The 16595-nt window shown below is 41.2% G+C and overlaps 1 protein-coding gene across 1 annotated transcript; it reads left to right on the top strand.

Annotated features, from left to right (window-relative positions):
- The first annotated feature begins 67 nt into the window (after positions 1 to 67).
- On the top strand, positions 68 to 13636 carry LOC113023056 (serine/threonine-protein kinase 35-like). The gene is made up of 3 exons (XM_026169127.2): positions 68 to 575; positions 5383 to 6124; positions 11431 to 13636. The coding sequence occupies exons 1-2, from the start codon at positions 68 to 70 to the stop codon at positions 6099 to 6101; spliced, it is 1227 nt and encodes a 408-aa protein (XP_026024912.1). The 3' UTR covers positions 6102 to 6124; positions 11431 to 13636.
- The last annotated feature ends 2959 nt before the right edge of the window (positions 13637 to 16595 follow it).

Here is a 16595-nt window from a genome sequence, read left to right as displayed (position 1 = left end):
TCTGTAGAAAGGTGACGAGACACACGGGAACTGTTGCTGGAAAAATGTGACCGTTTTTGTTGAAAGGATGAGCGATTGTCGCGCGGACACCGTCGGTGGGGATAACTGGCGGAGACGTACAAGGAGTGCGCGAGCGTGCTGCAGACAAACCACCGAAGCGGGAGTTGACGAGTCCAGCGTGCTTCGGTGTCTGAACGTGGGAAACACGGAAGAGGACCATGACATGGAGGAGGACACCAGCCTCTTCAAGCAGGACGGCCTGGAGCAGAAGGTCATGGCGCCCCGCTATAGTCTGCTGCGGGAGGTGGGAAGGGGAACGTACGGCGTGGTGTACGAAGCTCTGGCCCGGAGATCGGGTGCTAAAGTTGCTGTAAAGAAACTGCGGTGCGACGCGCCGGAAAACGTGGAGCTCGCCCTGCAGGAGTTCTGGGCGCTAGCAAGTCTAGAAAAAAGGCATCAAAATGTTGTTCATCTAGAGGAGTGCGTGCTGCAGAGGAACGGTATGGCACAGAAAATGAGTCATGGAAACAAACTGTCCAAGCAGTACCTGCGCCTGGTGGAGACATCATTAAAAGGTGGGGGTCGCTCTCGCTTAGCCCTACAGCTTTACCTGTTTGAGCTGAGATTAGATAAATTGGATAAAAGATGTGTTCACAATTAGTGCCGAAATAAAATAGCATCCTAGGTATTAGATAGTTGTGCTGTGTAGCAACATGTTTTGCTTTTAGGTTAATGTAACCAAAATAAGAGGATTATTCAGTGTACTTTTGACTTTACGTTCTAAGGACGGGGCACTGCGTCAGATTTAGATATGGATTTGCTGCTTGTGCCACGGTTTTGTCATATTTTGCTTCAATTACTAATCATTGGGGTTCATTAGTTATCAGTTTCAGTTCTGGCTTGGTCACAATTTGGATCACTGGTGACCTGATTGTTACCCAGAGGAGGCTGTTTAATCTTGCTGGTTTTACTTTTTGTGATTCGTGCCTTGTGCTGGCCTGTAGCTATCTTTTAAAGGCCCATAATAAGGTTCTTATGCTTGCAAAGGTTAGTTTGGAGGGTTAGCTTTGTCATTATAGCACAGTTGTTTTTGTCGCCATGACACAGACTCGCTGGGGGATGGGTAGATTTTGACACACTAAAATGGAGTCTGTTGCGTTGCTTGTGTTAGAGGTAATTTTCACATTCCACTCACAATCCGTGCACTTAAGACAAGTTTACACTTACACCGTTTTTGCTTTGTTGGTTTAGCCTGTCTCGGTGCCATCACCTCCCTGGCGATGCTATCACCTCCCTGGCGATGCTTTCTTTAAACGCACAGTGACAATGTTATCTTAGGACAGTTTATCTCAGGCCCACCAGTCATTGATTGGTAGGTTTTCTCAGTAGAAGTGGCTTTTGATATGTGTATTAACATACACCACATCTGTGTTCTTCTTTCATAAGGGGGGGGGGGGGGGGGTGTAGATATGTCTCACCATTTACTTAGTTTACTTATGTAACAAGTACAAAAACCCCATCAAAGATTATTGCCTCAAGAAGATCAAAGAAGACGTGGGCAGTTTGCCTTGGATTAAAAACTGTGTTATGGGGCAATCGTGGCTCAAGAGTTGGGAGTTTGCCTTGTAATTGGAAGGTTGCTGGTTCGAGCCCCGGCTTGGACAGTCTCGGTTGTTGTGTCCTTGGGCAGGACACTTCACCCGTTGCCTACAGGTGGTGGTCAGAGGGCCCGGTGGCGCCAGTGTCCGGCAGCCTCGCCTCTGTCAGTGCGCCCCAGGGTGGCTGTGGCTACAATGTAGCTGCCATCACCAGTGTGTGAATGTGTGTGTGAATGGGTGGATGACTGGATGTGTAAAGCGCTTTGGGGTCCTTAGGGACTAGTAAAGCGCTATACAAATACAGGCCATTTACCATTTCTTTACAAAGTATTTATAAAATTTATTAACTTTTGTTTTTCTACAAGAAAACATAAGCTATAGACTGGTTGTTCAACACCTTTTTGACACTAATTCTTAGTGACATAAAATATTCCCACAGTGTACTGGTAACACATTTTCTTGGTAAGTGAAAGGTTAATTTCAGGCAGAGACGCAAATCCCCTTTGGGGTTGCGTCAGGAAGGACAGCAGGCATAAACTCTGGCAAGTCAAACTACGTGACAAGGGAAGCATCTAAAAGTAGGTTTTCCTAAAGACATGTATAACATAGACTCGATAATACACAACCACTTAAAAGAGAGTACAAATAATGTAGCAACTTGTCAGTACAGCATAGAGCAGGGCGATATGACCAAAAATATTTATCACAATATACATTTCAGGGCTCTCAAAATTTCAAAATCCCTGGTAGCCCTTCGGGCAGGGACTCTTCAGTTTTTGGTAGCCCAAAATAAATTTAAGTAGCCCGAATAAAAAAAAGAGCAATTTTTTGATTAATGTTTTGTTTCCGTTATAATATTATACATTAAAGTATAATATTGTAACGGAAACAAAACATTAATCAAAAAATTGTTGAAACACAAATTACAACATTGTATAAAAATTACAATCATCAACTTAAATACTTGGTTCTAATTGAACAGAAATTTCTATGAACTTGTAAGAACTGTGTAGTAGGGCTGCTCGATTATGGCAAAAATGATAATCACGATTATTTTCACTGAAATCGAGATCTCGATTATTTGACGATATTTATTTAACAATAACAATGTATTGAATAATGACTTTAAAGACTGTCAAAAAATAATATAAAATAGTGTGCAAATACTGATAACAGTGCAAATGTTTGCAATATAAAAAATAAATGAAAAATGTAAACATCTGTTTAGTGAACTTTGCAGTGTTGCTCTGTGGTGCAGCTACGACACTGTAGCAAAGTTTACACACTATGTCTACTTGATCCACGTCTGTTTTTTTTTTTTTTCTTTTTTTTACCTCTCTTTTCAACCAACGGCAGTCACTCTCCTCTCCAAATAACTTCTGCTTAGCTTTCCGAGCTTCCCTCGGGTCCTCTTGTTGTGACACGTGTTCGAAATGCAGAGAGGTGCGCTCGATTTGCCACACGGAGCAGCGCGAGAGTAAAGCACGAGGGAGGGGCTAATAATCGGCTCAGGCATTTTTAATGATCGTTGAAAGCCCAGATCGTAATCGTGATTAAAATTCAATTAATTGAGCAGCCCTACTGTGTAGGACATGAATCAGTCTGTGTCAGATCCTGAATTTGAAATTTCCACTGAAGTCACGGGTAAGAGACAAGTGGAACCAAGGTCGAGGCCATTTGCTTTTTGAAGTTTGCAAAGACTGCTAAATTTTGCCAGTGGTAGTTCACTCTTTGCAACATAGTGCGCTGTTCTAAACAGATTTTTCGGGTTTATTTTTAGTAATGCATTTCTCATGGATTCTAATGGGGGCCTTTTTTAAAATTACTGGTCCCAGTAACAAAGGCGCTTGTCGATCGAGGGAAAACCAACAACACACCCGGCATTCGTTGTCAAAATAAGACGCGCACCAGATAAGAAGTTGCAGCGTGCGGGACGTCGGGCTAGCGATTTTGCGAGCCCTGCTTTTGGAAATTTGCGATAACGATATAACTGACGATATAATTGACACTAGACAAAATACTCCACAACTTTATTAGTGCAAAAAAAAAAGAAACCCCATTAATGTTTTTTCACTTAAACAAGCAGCTGTTTTTTATGTGCATTAAAGTTCTATAAATAAATAAAATTTAACAGTGCAAATTCCTCGCTGACAGTTTAACCAAAAGGCATTTCCAGTGGAAACTGGCCGACATATCCTCAGCATAACCATGTATAATATCCACAAAACTTAAAAAGAGGTTATACACACACAATACGGTAATATTATGTTGAAGCACAGTACGTATCACTGCGCGAGGCTCCTGCCTACGATAGTCCATCAAGCAGTGCGGCTTAGTAGCTTAGCAAAGTCATACTAAAACATTTGACAGATTTTCGAGCGCCGTGTACATAAAATCGTTTCAAGGTGAGTAAGCACAACCAGAATTCATACATAAGGCACACGGGATTACACTGTCAATTTTCAGAAAAATCAAAGGATTGATTTTAAACGTGCTGTGTGGTAATAACGACGGCCCGCTAGCATGCTCTACCAAAAATTGTGGTTTGTTGTGTATCTGACGGGCGAAAGATAAACCAGTTCCACACCACCGAAGTTGCAGCATTTTTACAAACCAATTCTGGTTCATCTGTTTCATTCAACGATCCGCTTTCGCCCTTCACATTCTCTGTCGCCGCTATGCTTTTTCCACCATGTGTGCATGAAAACAAAGGCACTGCGCAGGCGCATTTTACCCATATTCTATCGCGATATTCCTCTTTCTTATCGTTGCCTAACATTTTACCGGTATTAATGTGAACGGTATGATGTGGGCCAGCCCTAGTACAGCATACCCTGTTTATCATACATCTGGACACTTACGAGGACCATAACTTGCAAAGGGATCATTCAATTCAATTTTATTTATATAACGCCAAATCACAACAACAGTCGCCTCAAGGTGCTTTATAATGTACAGCAGATTATACAATAACAGATACAGAGAAATTATAGCCAGCCAGTGCAGCAGCCCCAACATGTCAGTAAATTTGACACATTTTGCTGCGTCTATTTCTGTAATTCAGTGTCAGTAATGAAAATGAATGCACATGCTGCTGTCAGTGCTGTAGCCTGTATAATTATATCGACAAAGGAAAATAAAAATATATTCTTCAGCCGACCAGAAAAATCCCCAGTATGCTAGATTACCAGTGCAGCCCTGTATATAGACCTTTTGTAGATTGTGTACAGTGTGTATCACTGCTAGATATCAGTAGATTACATTTTCAGCCAACTGCAGTCAAAAATGTAATCAAACTGTTTGTCAGAGGGAAACTGAGTTTTAGCACAATGTCGGGAGTAAATAAGGATTTTTATGCACATAGTGTGTGTGTGTTAGAGCCCTGATTTCAATTTAGGAGATGAGTTTTGAGGTGAAGTGGAGGAAAGCTGTGGAGGGGGCAAAATGAGAGGGAGATAAAGAAAATCATGTTAAATGGTCATATATAATTTGAATGGGGCTGCAATGATTCATCGAGTGACTGGAGTATTTCTTATCCGATTACTTGAGTAATTGATGACTCATTAAATTACTCGATGACTAACGGTTTCCCATCTGTAGAACTGGAAGTCTTTTTGCACATCGAGATGCCTGCTGGCCATTAAAATGAATGCAGGTCTAAGGCACTTCATCATACCACATACACATCACTTTGATAAACTGTGTCATTCTACATTTTTTTTCTCTCTTTTTTTTTATCATTTTTGTTTTTGCTGTCTATCTGATAAGTGTCTCGCTGTTACAGGTGAGAGAGTGCTTGGCCCCCCAGAGGAACCTTGTTACCTGTGGTTCGTCATGGAGTTCTGCGAAGGAGGAGACCTCAACCAGTTCATCTTATCTCGGCGACCCAACCCACGAACAAACAGCAGCTTCATGCTCCAACTAACAAGTGCTGTTGCTTTCCTGCACGAAAACAATATTGTTCATCGAGATCTCAAACCTGACAACATCCTAATTTCAGAGAAATCAGGGACTCCAGTTCTGAAGGTGGCAGACTTTGGCTTGAGTAAAGTTTGCGCTGGTTTAGGAAACACCAGTGAGGGAAAAGACTGTGAAGACAAGAACAAAAACGTCAACCTCAACAAGTTTTGGTTGTCATCTGCTTGTGGCTCAGACTTCTATATGGCTCCTGAGGTGTGGGAGGGCCACTACACAGCCAAGGCTGACATATTTGCCCTGGGCATCATCATCTGGGCCATGCTGGAGAGAATTACTTTTATTGATTCTGAGTCTAAGAGGGAGCTATTGGGTACCTATGTGCGACAGGGAGGTGACATTATGCCTGTTGGTGAGGCACTTCTCGAGAATCCAAAGATGGTACTGAGCATCCCACAGAAACGCAGGTCATGTATGTCAGATGGAGTGAAAAAGCTGCTTCAGGACATGCTCGCTGTCAACCCTCAGGACCGACCAGATGCTTTTGAGCTGCAAGCCAGAATGGACCAAGTTATGTGTACTACATGACCCTCAGCCATACTGTTCTACAGGTACACGTCTCGTTTTAATCACCCTCCAGCATTCTGTTTTGCTGACGGTTATTCTGCCTTCAGTTCGTCTGCTAGTACTGTTTGTATTGTTTAGCTAACAGCATTCCTTGTCCAGATTTGCTCCCTCTGCTGAGTCAAAGTGAATTGAAAAGAAAAAAATCGATCTGAACTCATTGTACATTACTGCTATCTGAAATGTTCAGCCTGCTCTGTAATGTACTGGAGAAGTATCATATGAAGTAACTTCAGATCATCCTTTAGACTGAGACAGTTTGGGGAATTTCTCTAAAGTATTGCCAATGCTATGTCAATACTACTTCATATGAAATCAAGATATTATTGTGGTTTAACATCAAATATGCTTAGTATTGACTGCACAGGTTTTATTTGATGTTGAGGACCAAGAAAATAGAAAACTAGCAAAGGAACCAGCCGCCAAGGAAAAGTACAAGATAGGAAGGCCTTGGGCTACCTAATTAATTCTTAAACTTATTACTAAATATTATTTAGTCAATATTACTACTGAATTTTTTTTTATTCACTAAGTACCTTCTGACAGAAAAGTGGGAAATATCACCAGCCGATCTCCAGTAAGTCTCTTATTCTGTAAAGGAATAGAACCTTCCAGTCTTGAACTGCAGCTCGCCCCAGTGGTAATTGCTCAGCACATAAACCAGTCTTCCACCTGCTGCAGCTTCTGTAAAGACAGGCATACACTGTGTGACTTTTTTTTTTTTTTTTTTTGGCCCATTTTGAGACTATTTTTCACCTGTGTGTCGTGCATCGTGTAGTATACATGGGGTAATGAGAGGCGATTAAGACCTCATGACCATCTCCCGATCAACGGTCGTATGGTCACAAGAAAATCAAACCTGTTTGAAATCCTGGTCACCCCTCGTGAGGGTATCTCACTGATGAAGCAGTGTCACAAGCTGATTTAACGCAACCTCTCACGCTGCGCATGCGCAAACACAGAAATAGAAGTGAAAAAGACAGAGCAGCATGGCAGTGCAATGTGGGATCTGGACACAGATTGCAGTCTCCCCACTTCCGGGTTCCTCTTACATTTCCGGAAACAAGAACACCACGTGTTGTGTATGGACGCACACTGTGAGCAATCAGGTTACATCAGCACGTCGGGCATATAGTGTGAGAACATGCATTATGAGCTACGAACTTCTAACTCCTGCGATTCAGTCGCACAGTTTGAGCAGGAGCTGAATAACGCGACTGAAAAAATCGCAGTGTATGCCCAGCTTAAGAGTGACCCTCCAGCTCACTGTGGATCTCCAGAGCAGATCAAGTGCTGCAGTCCACAAAGGTGGAGACTGAGAGTTATCATTCCATAGGATGATATGATTTTGGTTAAGTAGCTGAATGATATAAAACACCAGTGCATCAGCAACCTAGCCAGCTAGCCAACATAGAGTAAAAACCATAGACAGCAGAAAAAATAAACGCAGACTGTTCGATATGACTCCACATGAACAACTGATTGACTGAGGTGGATCATCCACTAGTAAACTTATGGTGTCAATAATAAGTTGCCATATGTATTCAGGAAAACGGTCCAAGTAAAGTGTGTTTGGGGAAGCCGTGCGTTGTATATCAGGCCAGTAAAGTATGGAGACAAATTTGCCTCACAAAGGTAGCAAGTACGTATGATATGATCCACAAGGGTAAACTAAGCCTTAGAAATGTTCTGTGATTTATGTGTAACATTTAAGGACTCCCGCATGTGCTTCAATCCATACAAAGATATGAAGCAATCTGACCACATGTAAAACTGTTTTACTAATGCATATATCCAAACCTGAATCAACACTGATCATGTACGCAAAATTTATGAAGTTCAACTCATGAATCTGATCATTTTCTTGATGTATGCATTTGTAAAAGAGTTTTACATGTTGTCAGATTGGTTCATATTTGTGTGTGGATTCCCTACTTTACTGGCCTAATATACAGTGCACGGTTTCCCTTCTCAAGGATTGTTCTGTCTCCAGCCTTGGTGGGGCTGTTCTCATATTGTTCCCTTGCCATTAAGAATACACCTTGGATGGTTCAGTGGAGAACAGCTGGTTTATTTTCCTGGCTTCTGTTCCTATATCTCTTCGCTTTGCAGTTTTCAAAGACTCCGGTATGGACAGTTTGCTGTACTTCTTAGGCATCCCTTTCTTCATCACACTTCTCTACATTACAGATAGTTGGCTGCCTTCCCAATGTGTTGCCTTGAGCTTATCTAGTCTCCTCCTCCATGTAGAGTACTACTGCTTTTGGCTGTTCATCTTGTAGCCAAGCATCTGAAGGACCACTGCTGTATTTCTTTTAATATTGGCTCTGCCCTGCTGTCAAATTAAAGAGAAAATCGGATCGTCTTCTGAGAAACATCTTTGGATCGTCTATTGCTGCCTACCTGTGCTTTAATAACAATCTATATTATTCATATGAGAATTCTCATTTCTGTTCCAATCTGGTTCCTGTACGTTATTTGCCTCAAATTACATTTGAGGTGTGAGCTACTGGGACCTATTATACAGAATTAATTTATTTGTAATAGTGGGCGGGGCATTTGTTTGTGTAGTGCCTACATACTTTATTTAGTGACTGGACTCTGGATATTTGTTCTCACATGTATAAATGCCTGTGTGTATTGTGGTGGTGCTAACCAAGACCACTGGTTGAGTGACCAAAGCCCCAGTTATCCTTTGACCTCTGAGCCACAGATGGCTGGTTATAAAGGGAGCATACATTCCCTTATTGAACATGGTCAGTGCACATGATGGGTGAGCGTTGTATGCCGTGACTGTACAACACACTATGCTTGTGTTTGCCATTGCATAATGTGACATTGGGGGGTGGGGGCACTACAAACCCAGCTGACCCCCGGTCTCTTGCTCTGCTTTCTTCCTCTAAGTGTTGTGAAGACTCCCACCACCCCTGCATGCATTGTTTCAGCCATCCCCTGCTCATCTCCCTGCACGTTTTCCATGCTGAGCAAGACTGTCATGAGTTCAAATGGGCTGACTCATTTACAGTTTAATAATTAATATTTATGCAAGTAAAGTCACGAGCACAGATTTTTTTTCTGCAGTGCAAAATTTTGCATCATTGGATAAACATCAGAGAATGCGTATATGTTTGTTTTTCTTCATTGCAGTCACCGCATGCTCCTTTCAAGGCTAACACACATAGTGATTCACTAGAGTCAAACACACAGATACGCATGCACAAAAACACATGAATACACACCAAATCTCCAACATCCAGAAGACACAATACTGTCAGTTATTTTGTCTCCTACTAATGTGAAAACAACAAGAAGAAAGAAAGGAAGGGTAAAAGCTGCCAGTATTTTTGCATTTTTATGTGCGTGATGGTGTGCTAGTTGTTCTTCAGCAAGGAAGGAGGGACAAGAAGACTTGTAGAGGTTTGCTGACCCAATAGGTCTGGAAGAATTGCAGCCTCAGTGTGTACAGAGATACGAGAGAGAGATGGTATTTGTTCTGCTGACATCCTAGTTAACTCTCTTTGGCTTAGCTACAGTTCACAATGACCTAAAAATCACCAAATATTCATGTAAAGGTAAGCTCTCCATCACACAATTGCTCCAAAAGGTAGTCCTGTGTGATGAGCGTTTTGAGTATATAATAAACCTGTTCTGAATAGTATGTTGCAAAGGGTCTATCAGATTCTCGTGTTGCATGAAGCAACACTCATAAGTCAGCACTCATTATCAATGCGTATTCAGATTGCAGGATGAAGCTCCAAATCCCTGTTAAAGCTATCTAAGTCACTTATGTAACAGTACAAGTGGAAATGCATGACTGCATAACTGGGTGCAGTCTGCAGGGAAAGGCGTAATGGTTAAGTCACATTTAACAAAGGGCCTGTTTGTGCTGCAGAATTCAGCAGAGTTTTTGGATCCTCTCAGCTCTACCATAAACACATCTGTGCAGTCTGCCATGCTGCCACATATTTTTAATGTGTGAATATGACCAGGGGATGCAAGGTTTTTGGGAGCTGATCACATAAACCAGGTTTTCACAGATTCCTTTATTTGACCACCAGCGATTTGGGGTTGGTCTGGCTGAGATGGATTCTTTTATGATATACCCTGGGATCTGCCAAGTCAAACATTTGTTTTGTCTTGACTCTAGAGTCAGCTTACTCACTGTTCTTGTAGGTTACAGTATTGATATTCACTCATTTGATATACTGCTGACTTTGCCCTTGAAGATATTTCTGTGTAATTTAGTTTACATTCATTGTCCATCTGCTGGAAGCAAATGTGTCAATTGCTTAACGTGTGTGCAGTCTGCAGTGGGCATTGCTGTAATAAATTTGGGAGCTATTTACTGCAACAGGTACTGATTCAGCACATCTGCTGCTCTTTTCACATACTCGCCACTGCACATAGATCAGCCTTGTAGAATGTATGTCACTGAGGTCTGTCCAGCTGTCTCTATGCCATACATGTTTTTCTGAATCTGAACAACACCTGGCACCGATCTGAAATCCTCCAGGGGACAAGGAAAACACTTTTTAAACATGTTATTATTTTTAATGGCAGATGTGCTGCTACCAAACAGAAATGTGTCAGGAGAAAAGCAGTGTGCAGTTTGATCTTTTAACTCCAAAAATCAGCTAAGATTGACACGCTTGGTTAGAATATTTGAAGTCACAAATGTGTGTTAGACAGATGTCACAAGGCCCCGAGGCACATGAGGCACATGCACATGGCCTCTAGTGAGGTCAGCTGCCCATTGCCTCTGGTCGATCCCAGCAACAGTCGCCTGGGATTTGGTGCTGTATAAATAAAATTGAATTGAATTGAATTGGTTCTTTGGGACTCTCGTCCTTCTGCTGGGTTGGATACACAGTTGTTGCCAAAATGTGTGGTCTCAGGTACTCTTTTGGGCTGTGGATGGCCCGATCTCCTGGATCTATCTCTGTCTGCCTTTGGCTCCTGGGGATTGTTATTGCAACTAGCCACCCTTGTAATCAAGTACATTTTGTAATTTCTCTCTCTCTCACACACAGTCAAGGAACTTTGGCACAACGGTGCATTCAGATCATAATTCTGATGGCAAAATGTGCCAGACATTACAGGTTGTTTTTTTTTAATTTCTAACTTTATAGCAAATGAATTTATCCTCTGTATTTGTAATATAGGACTTTAGAAAAACAAAACAAAAACTTTGTCACTTTGTCCCAAGCTTGTCCACCTCCATGTCCCACGTGTAATAAACCAAAGGTTTTGTGCATCTGTCTGCTTGTTCACTGGTTCTCCTGCTTCTTTGCAGATGTGTGTTGCTGTCCAAAGCTGGTGCTGCCTTCATTCAACCTGAAGACTGTGAAGATAAAGAAGTAAAGAGCAGTTTCTCCTGTAATGTAGATGGTGAAATGGGATCATAATTCTTTTGCTTGTTAGATTAAATTCATTTGCCAGTGCTACTGATAAATGATTTGTTTCATCTTCACGATGGGAATAGATGGAACGGATAAAAGAGATGCAGCAACATTTTTCATTTCACACTTGACTTGAAATGGCGACACTTTGGTCGCCAGCCTGGAACTCTGATGATATTTAATGAAAACACTGTGATGTAAGATAAAAACTGCTGCTGGAAAATTTTCACTTGATGCGGTGGAGCGTGTGTGTGAATTTTTTCGTTTTGTTTTGGGGGTGTTTTTTTTTTGTTTTTGTTTTTTCTCTAAAAAGTGACAGCTTTCTGATCTTAGGACATGATAGAAAAGCATGTCAGCTGCTTTTTTTTTTTTTCTCTCTGTTGGGTTTAAATTCTAGAATTAAGTAATAATAGCTGGTAAACTCTGTTAGCCACTGTAATAATTCCAGATGTTTTAAGCCTGAATTTGTGTTGTGGTCCCATTTGCCATCTTTCCAAGCTGCTTGTAGGCTGTCTTGCAGGCCAAGGTGTCAGTCCAAGCTAGTCCTTTCAAAATTTACTAATCATTTAATCTACAATGTGCTTGTCCATCACAATCCACGACAATCAGATCTACTCAGCTGAAGGTAAAAGGGTGTATCTTCACATTTGGGAAGTGGGACCTATTCATTACACTCCACCCCCTCCTGGTCACTACTGCATGCTTTCTTACTGCAGATTGCACCACCTATACAACATTTTGGCTTCTTTTTTGAATATCTCTCATTGAAGTTGAACTTTAGTGACACATCACCGCTCCATGTGTCATACCTTTAAATTCAAATTTGCACCAGCTGCTTCACCATCTTTGATTTTGCATGCAACTACATGATCCAGGGTATATGGGCCTTGATAATTTAGCTTCTTCAGTATTTAATTGTAATTATAGAAAAGGGAACCATGAATGTAATTTTACCCAAATAAGTTTTCCATTAATTTCAAATGAGATGGTGACTCAGCAGTTTGTTTTTTTTCTGTTCTTGGAGCTTTTGGCATGCAAAGTCACATTTTTACTGGGAACTGCAGTTGTGCTGTTTGAGCAAAGAAGCAAAGCTGCTGATGTCTTTCAAATTTTATGCAGTTTAGTTGTGCCTGGTATCAAATGTTTGAATGATTGCATTTGTAAGCAGAGGGAGATGTTAGTGCAATGACCCCCAGCTCAATATTTTGGATTCAGTTGGCTGCAGAGTTGCACTGAGCTGACTAAAAGTTGTCTTTGTAATCGTGCTACCTCCTGTTTCCCCTTTTCATTGAGCCATTCCTCACACATTCTGGGTAGATTTCATTTTTGCTTCCACTCATCAATGTCTGTTCTAATTTTCCTTGATGGCATGTTTAAAAAGATTTGCATTACAAGAACATCACATAGGTTTTGAAAAATCTGCTGCTGCCTTGTTTCTTTGTTTTTCCTTTTGTTCAGTGTGTTTAAAAATTAAAAATAACAAAACCCTTATTAACACTGACAGAGATGATTACATTTATTTAGCCCCGGATAGGTCATGAAGCTCTTAAAACAAATGTTAATTTCCTGACCTTCTGTGATGAACATACCTCAGCTCACCTCCTTTGTTTTATTGTTTTTTTAAATGTTTTATTGATAAACTGGAGATGAGTTAATTTGAAGAGGGAAACTTGAAATGACTGTTTTGTTGTTGTTGTTTGTTTTTTAAATCAAGACTTCTGATCTATTGTTTGATTCAAATGACTCTTCTTAAAATATTATCCATATACATTCTGCTCCCGCTTTGTGCTTTCTTTTGCTGTTCAGGTTATGGAACTATTATGCCTGTCTAAACTTCAGTGACTGAGTCACTTGTTTTCTATGCAATCCAGCCCTGGCTAATTTGGTTGTAGCCCTTTGCTTCACATCTCTACAAACAGTTGAACACAATGAGGTCCAGAGTTTAAGTGGCTGACCCTTTGCAGCAGTCCTTCGTTCTGCCTTTGACTGCTAAAGCCATTTGAATAAATGGAAATGTTTGTGGGGGTTTTTTGTGTTTTTGTTTTTTTTATTGCCAACTACATAAAGGAACTGTTTTAATAAAGGTTGGAAATGCCTCTATTCTGTGTGACTTCTTAACATTTAATCCTAATATTTGTCATCAAAAACTTCCCCTTACCTACCAACACTCCAGTCGCTGTGATGTCAGAGTCAAGTTTATTGTCATTACACATGTATAAATACAGGGTAATAAAATACAGTTAAGTATACAGATGTTTATATTGCTATACAGAGACCAAATGAACAGATGAACTCCAGACAAATGTAGTGTTGTATACATATGTACAGATGTACCGAGTGCTATGAATATAGCTTTCACTACTTAAACAGTAGCAGAGGTGTAGCGCTCTGAAAAGACTATAATACTGAACAGTGTACGCTCTATAACAGAGACTATGCTATGTCAGTGTCCTGAACTATAGCAGTATCCAGTGTGAGCATATGGTGGAGGCTGAGAATGAATGACAGTCATGATCTTGGTCATCGGGAGGGATAGGGGGGAGGAGGGGCGTAGGAGGGTTGAGTAAGTGTGGATGAGAAGGTTCAGCAAGGGACTGAGTTCAGTACGATGACAGCTGTGGGGAAGAAGCTGTTCCTAAACCTGCTGGTTTTACTCTGAAGGGTCCTGTAGCGACATCTGGAGGGGAGGAGCTGGAAGAGTTCATTGGCAGGATGAGAGGAGTCCCTGAGAATGATGCGTGCCCGGTGTAGACATCTCTTCTTGTGGACATCCTCAATAGCAGGAAGTGGAGTCCCTATGATGCGTTGGGCGGTTTTCACCAGTTCCCATACCAGACCGTGACACAGTTGGTCAGGATGCTTTCTATTGCACAGCGGTAGAAGTTACCCAGTATGTCAGCAGACAGGTGGTTCTTCCTCAGTGTCCTCAAGAAAAAGAGGCGCTGATGAGCCTTCTTGACCAGGCTGGAGGTGTTAGTTGGCCAGGACAAATTCTCAGAGATGTGGGTGCCCAAGAACTTGAAGCTGAAAACCCGTTCAAAATGTATCAATTTACTTCCGTCCATGGTCCATCCGTAAACTGTCTTCTGTATATATATTAAAGTTAATATGAATTCTAAAAGTCTTCCAGAGCAGTAAGTCGTGAAATGGTGGGTAGGTAGAATAGGTCTTGAAATAGGCAAATATACTCATATTGAGTATGCAAGAAAGTGCTGAGATATTGGGGGAAACTAAAATCATCCATTCGCTTATCCTTTTCAGGGTCGCGGAGGGCGCTGGAGCCTATCCCAGCTGTCATAGGGCAAGAGGCGGGGTACACCCTGGACAGGTTGCCAGTCTGTCACAGGGCTAACACACAGAGACAGACAACCGTTTGTGCTCACATTCACACCTATGGGCAATTTGGATTAATCAATTAACCTATCCCCACTAACTGCATCTCTTTGGACGGTAGGAGGAAGCCGGAGTACCCGGAGAGAACCCACGCAAACACGGGGAGAAAATGCAAACTCCACACAGAAAGACCCCGGCCTGATGGTGGAATTGAACTCAGGACCTTCTTGCTGTGCGGCAACAGTGCTAACCACCGTGCCAACGAAAACTAAAATCATAAGGTTGCCAATTTAAAAAGGAATGAACAGTCTTTAAATGTTATTTTAGTTTAAGTTTAATGAAGTGAGAGACCAAAAATCCAGAAAAAACAATTTGCAATAAATTTATCCGAAGTTCTGTGGTAAGATGAAACCAAAACTGTGCTGGACATGCTTTGTTTGGAGGAATAGAGATGCTGAATATGACCCAAACAACACCATCCCCACAGGCAAGCACAAAAGTGGAAACACTATGCTGTTATGCTAAAGGCAGAAGACAACGTCACTGTCTTCTGCACCAATGGACAGGGCCATGTACAGTAAAATCTTGAATGAGAATCTCCCACCCTCAGCCAGGATGCAATGGATTGTGGACAGAATGACAATGAACCAAAACATACTGACAACAACAAAGTAGTGCCTAAAGAAGATGCACATTAAGGTCATAGCTTGTGTCCAGACCTCACCAATAGTAAATCTTTATAGGGAGTTGAGGTTTGAAGTTATCAAGTGGCAGCCAGGGAACCTAAAGAATCTGGAGTGTTTCTGTAAAAAGGAATTGGCCAAAATCCCTCCTGGGATGTATACAAATTTGGTACGCAACTAAGAAAGGTGATATCGCTTGCCCACAAGTGTTTCTCCATCAGCTGCTAGCCATATTTTGCTTGGGTATCAAATCCTGATTTCATTCAATGAAAATCAATTATCAATTAATACATTTTATGGGACATGCTTTTTTTTCTTCAGGATTTTGGTTAATATTTTGTCTACCATAAAACTTATAGACTGTTTATCTCTTGATAAGAGAGAAAAACTTACAAATTCAGGAAGGGATCAAACATTTATACAGGGCTTTTAAAGCGGTCAATAGAATTTCAAAATTAATTCTGTATTATTTTTTGTTAACAGCCTAGTTGCTGTATTCTGGACTAAGGCTACGTTCACACTGCATGCAAAAGCGCGTCAAATCCGACTTTTTTGACCCTATGCGACCCATATCCGATCATGGTGTGACAGTGTGAACGGCACAAATCCGATATGTTCAAATCCGACCTGGGTCACTCTGGTATGTGGTACTGAATCCGATACATATCTGATGTTTTAGAAAGCGACTGCTGTTTGATGGTCATGTCGCATTAAATCTGTCTTTTACATCACTGACACAAGACAGACGCCGATTATCAGCGCCAGAGAAGACATCGCGAATGCTTCCTGTCCATCCCGTGTAGATGTCAGTGAAACTGTTGGGAAGACAACGTGAACATTTTATTTATATTGTATAATCTGCAGATTCTGACAGAAATCTGCAACTATCCTTTGAAGCACCGCTCCTCTAAAACAGCAATAAGGATCATTAGGCCATATGTAAATAACAAAATAACTTAAAGCAAAATTGGGGAACGTAAAGTCCGAAACAAGTCTTTATATCTTAATATAAAGATATAATCAGTAAAACAATACTGATTACA

Source organism: Astatotilapia calliptera, chromosome 5, assembly GCF_964374335.1.
Source record: "Astatotilapia calliptera chromosome 5, fAstCal68.1, whole genome shotgun sequence".
Lineage (NCBI taxonomy): Eukaryota > Metazoa > Chordata > Actinopteri > Cichliformes > Cichlidae > Astatotilapia > Astatotilapia calliptera.
The sequence above is the reverse complement of the archived record's forward strand: the minus strand, read 5'-3'. Positions and strand labels throughout refer to the sequence as shown.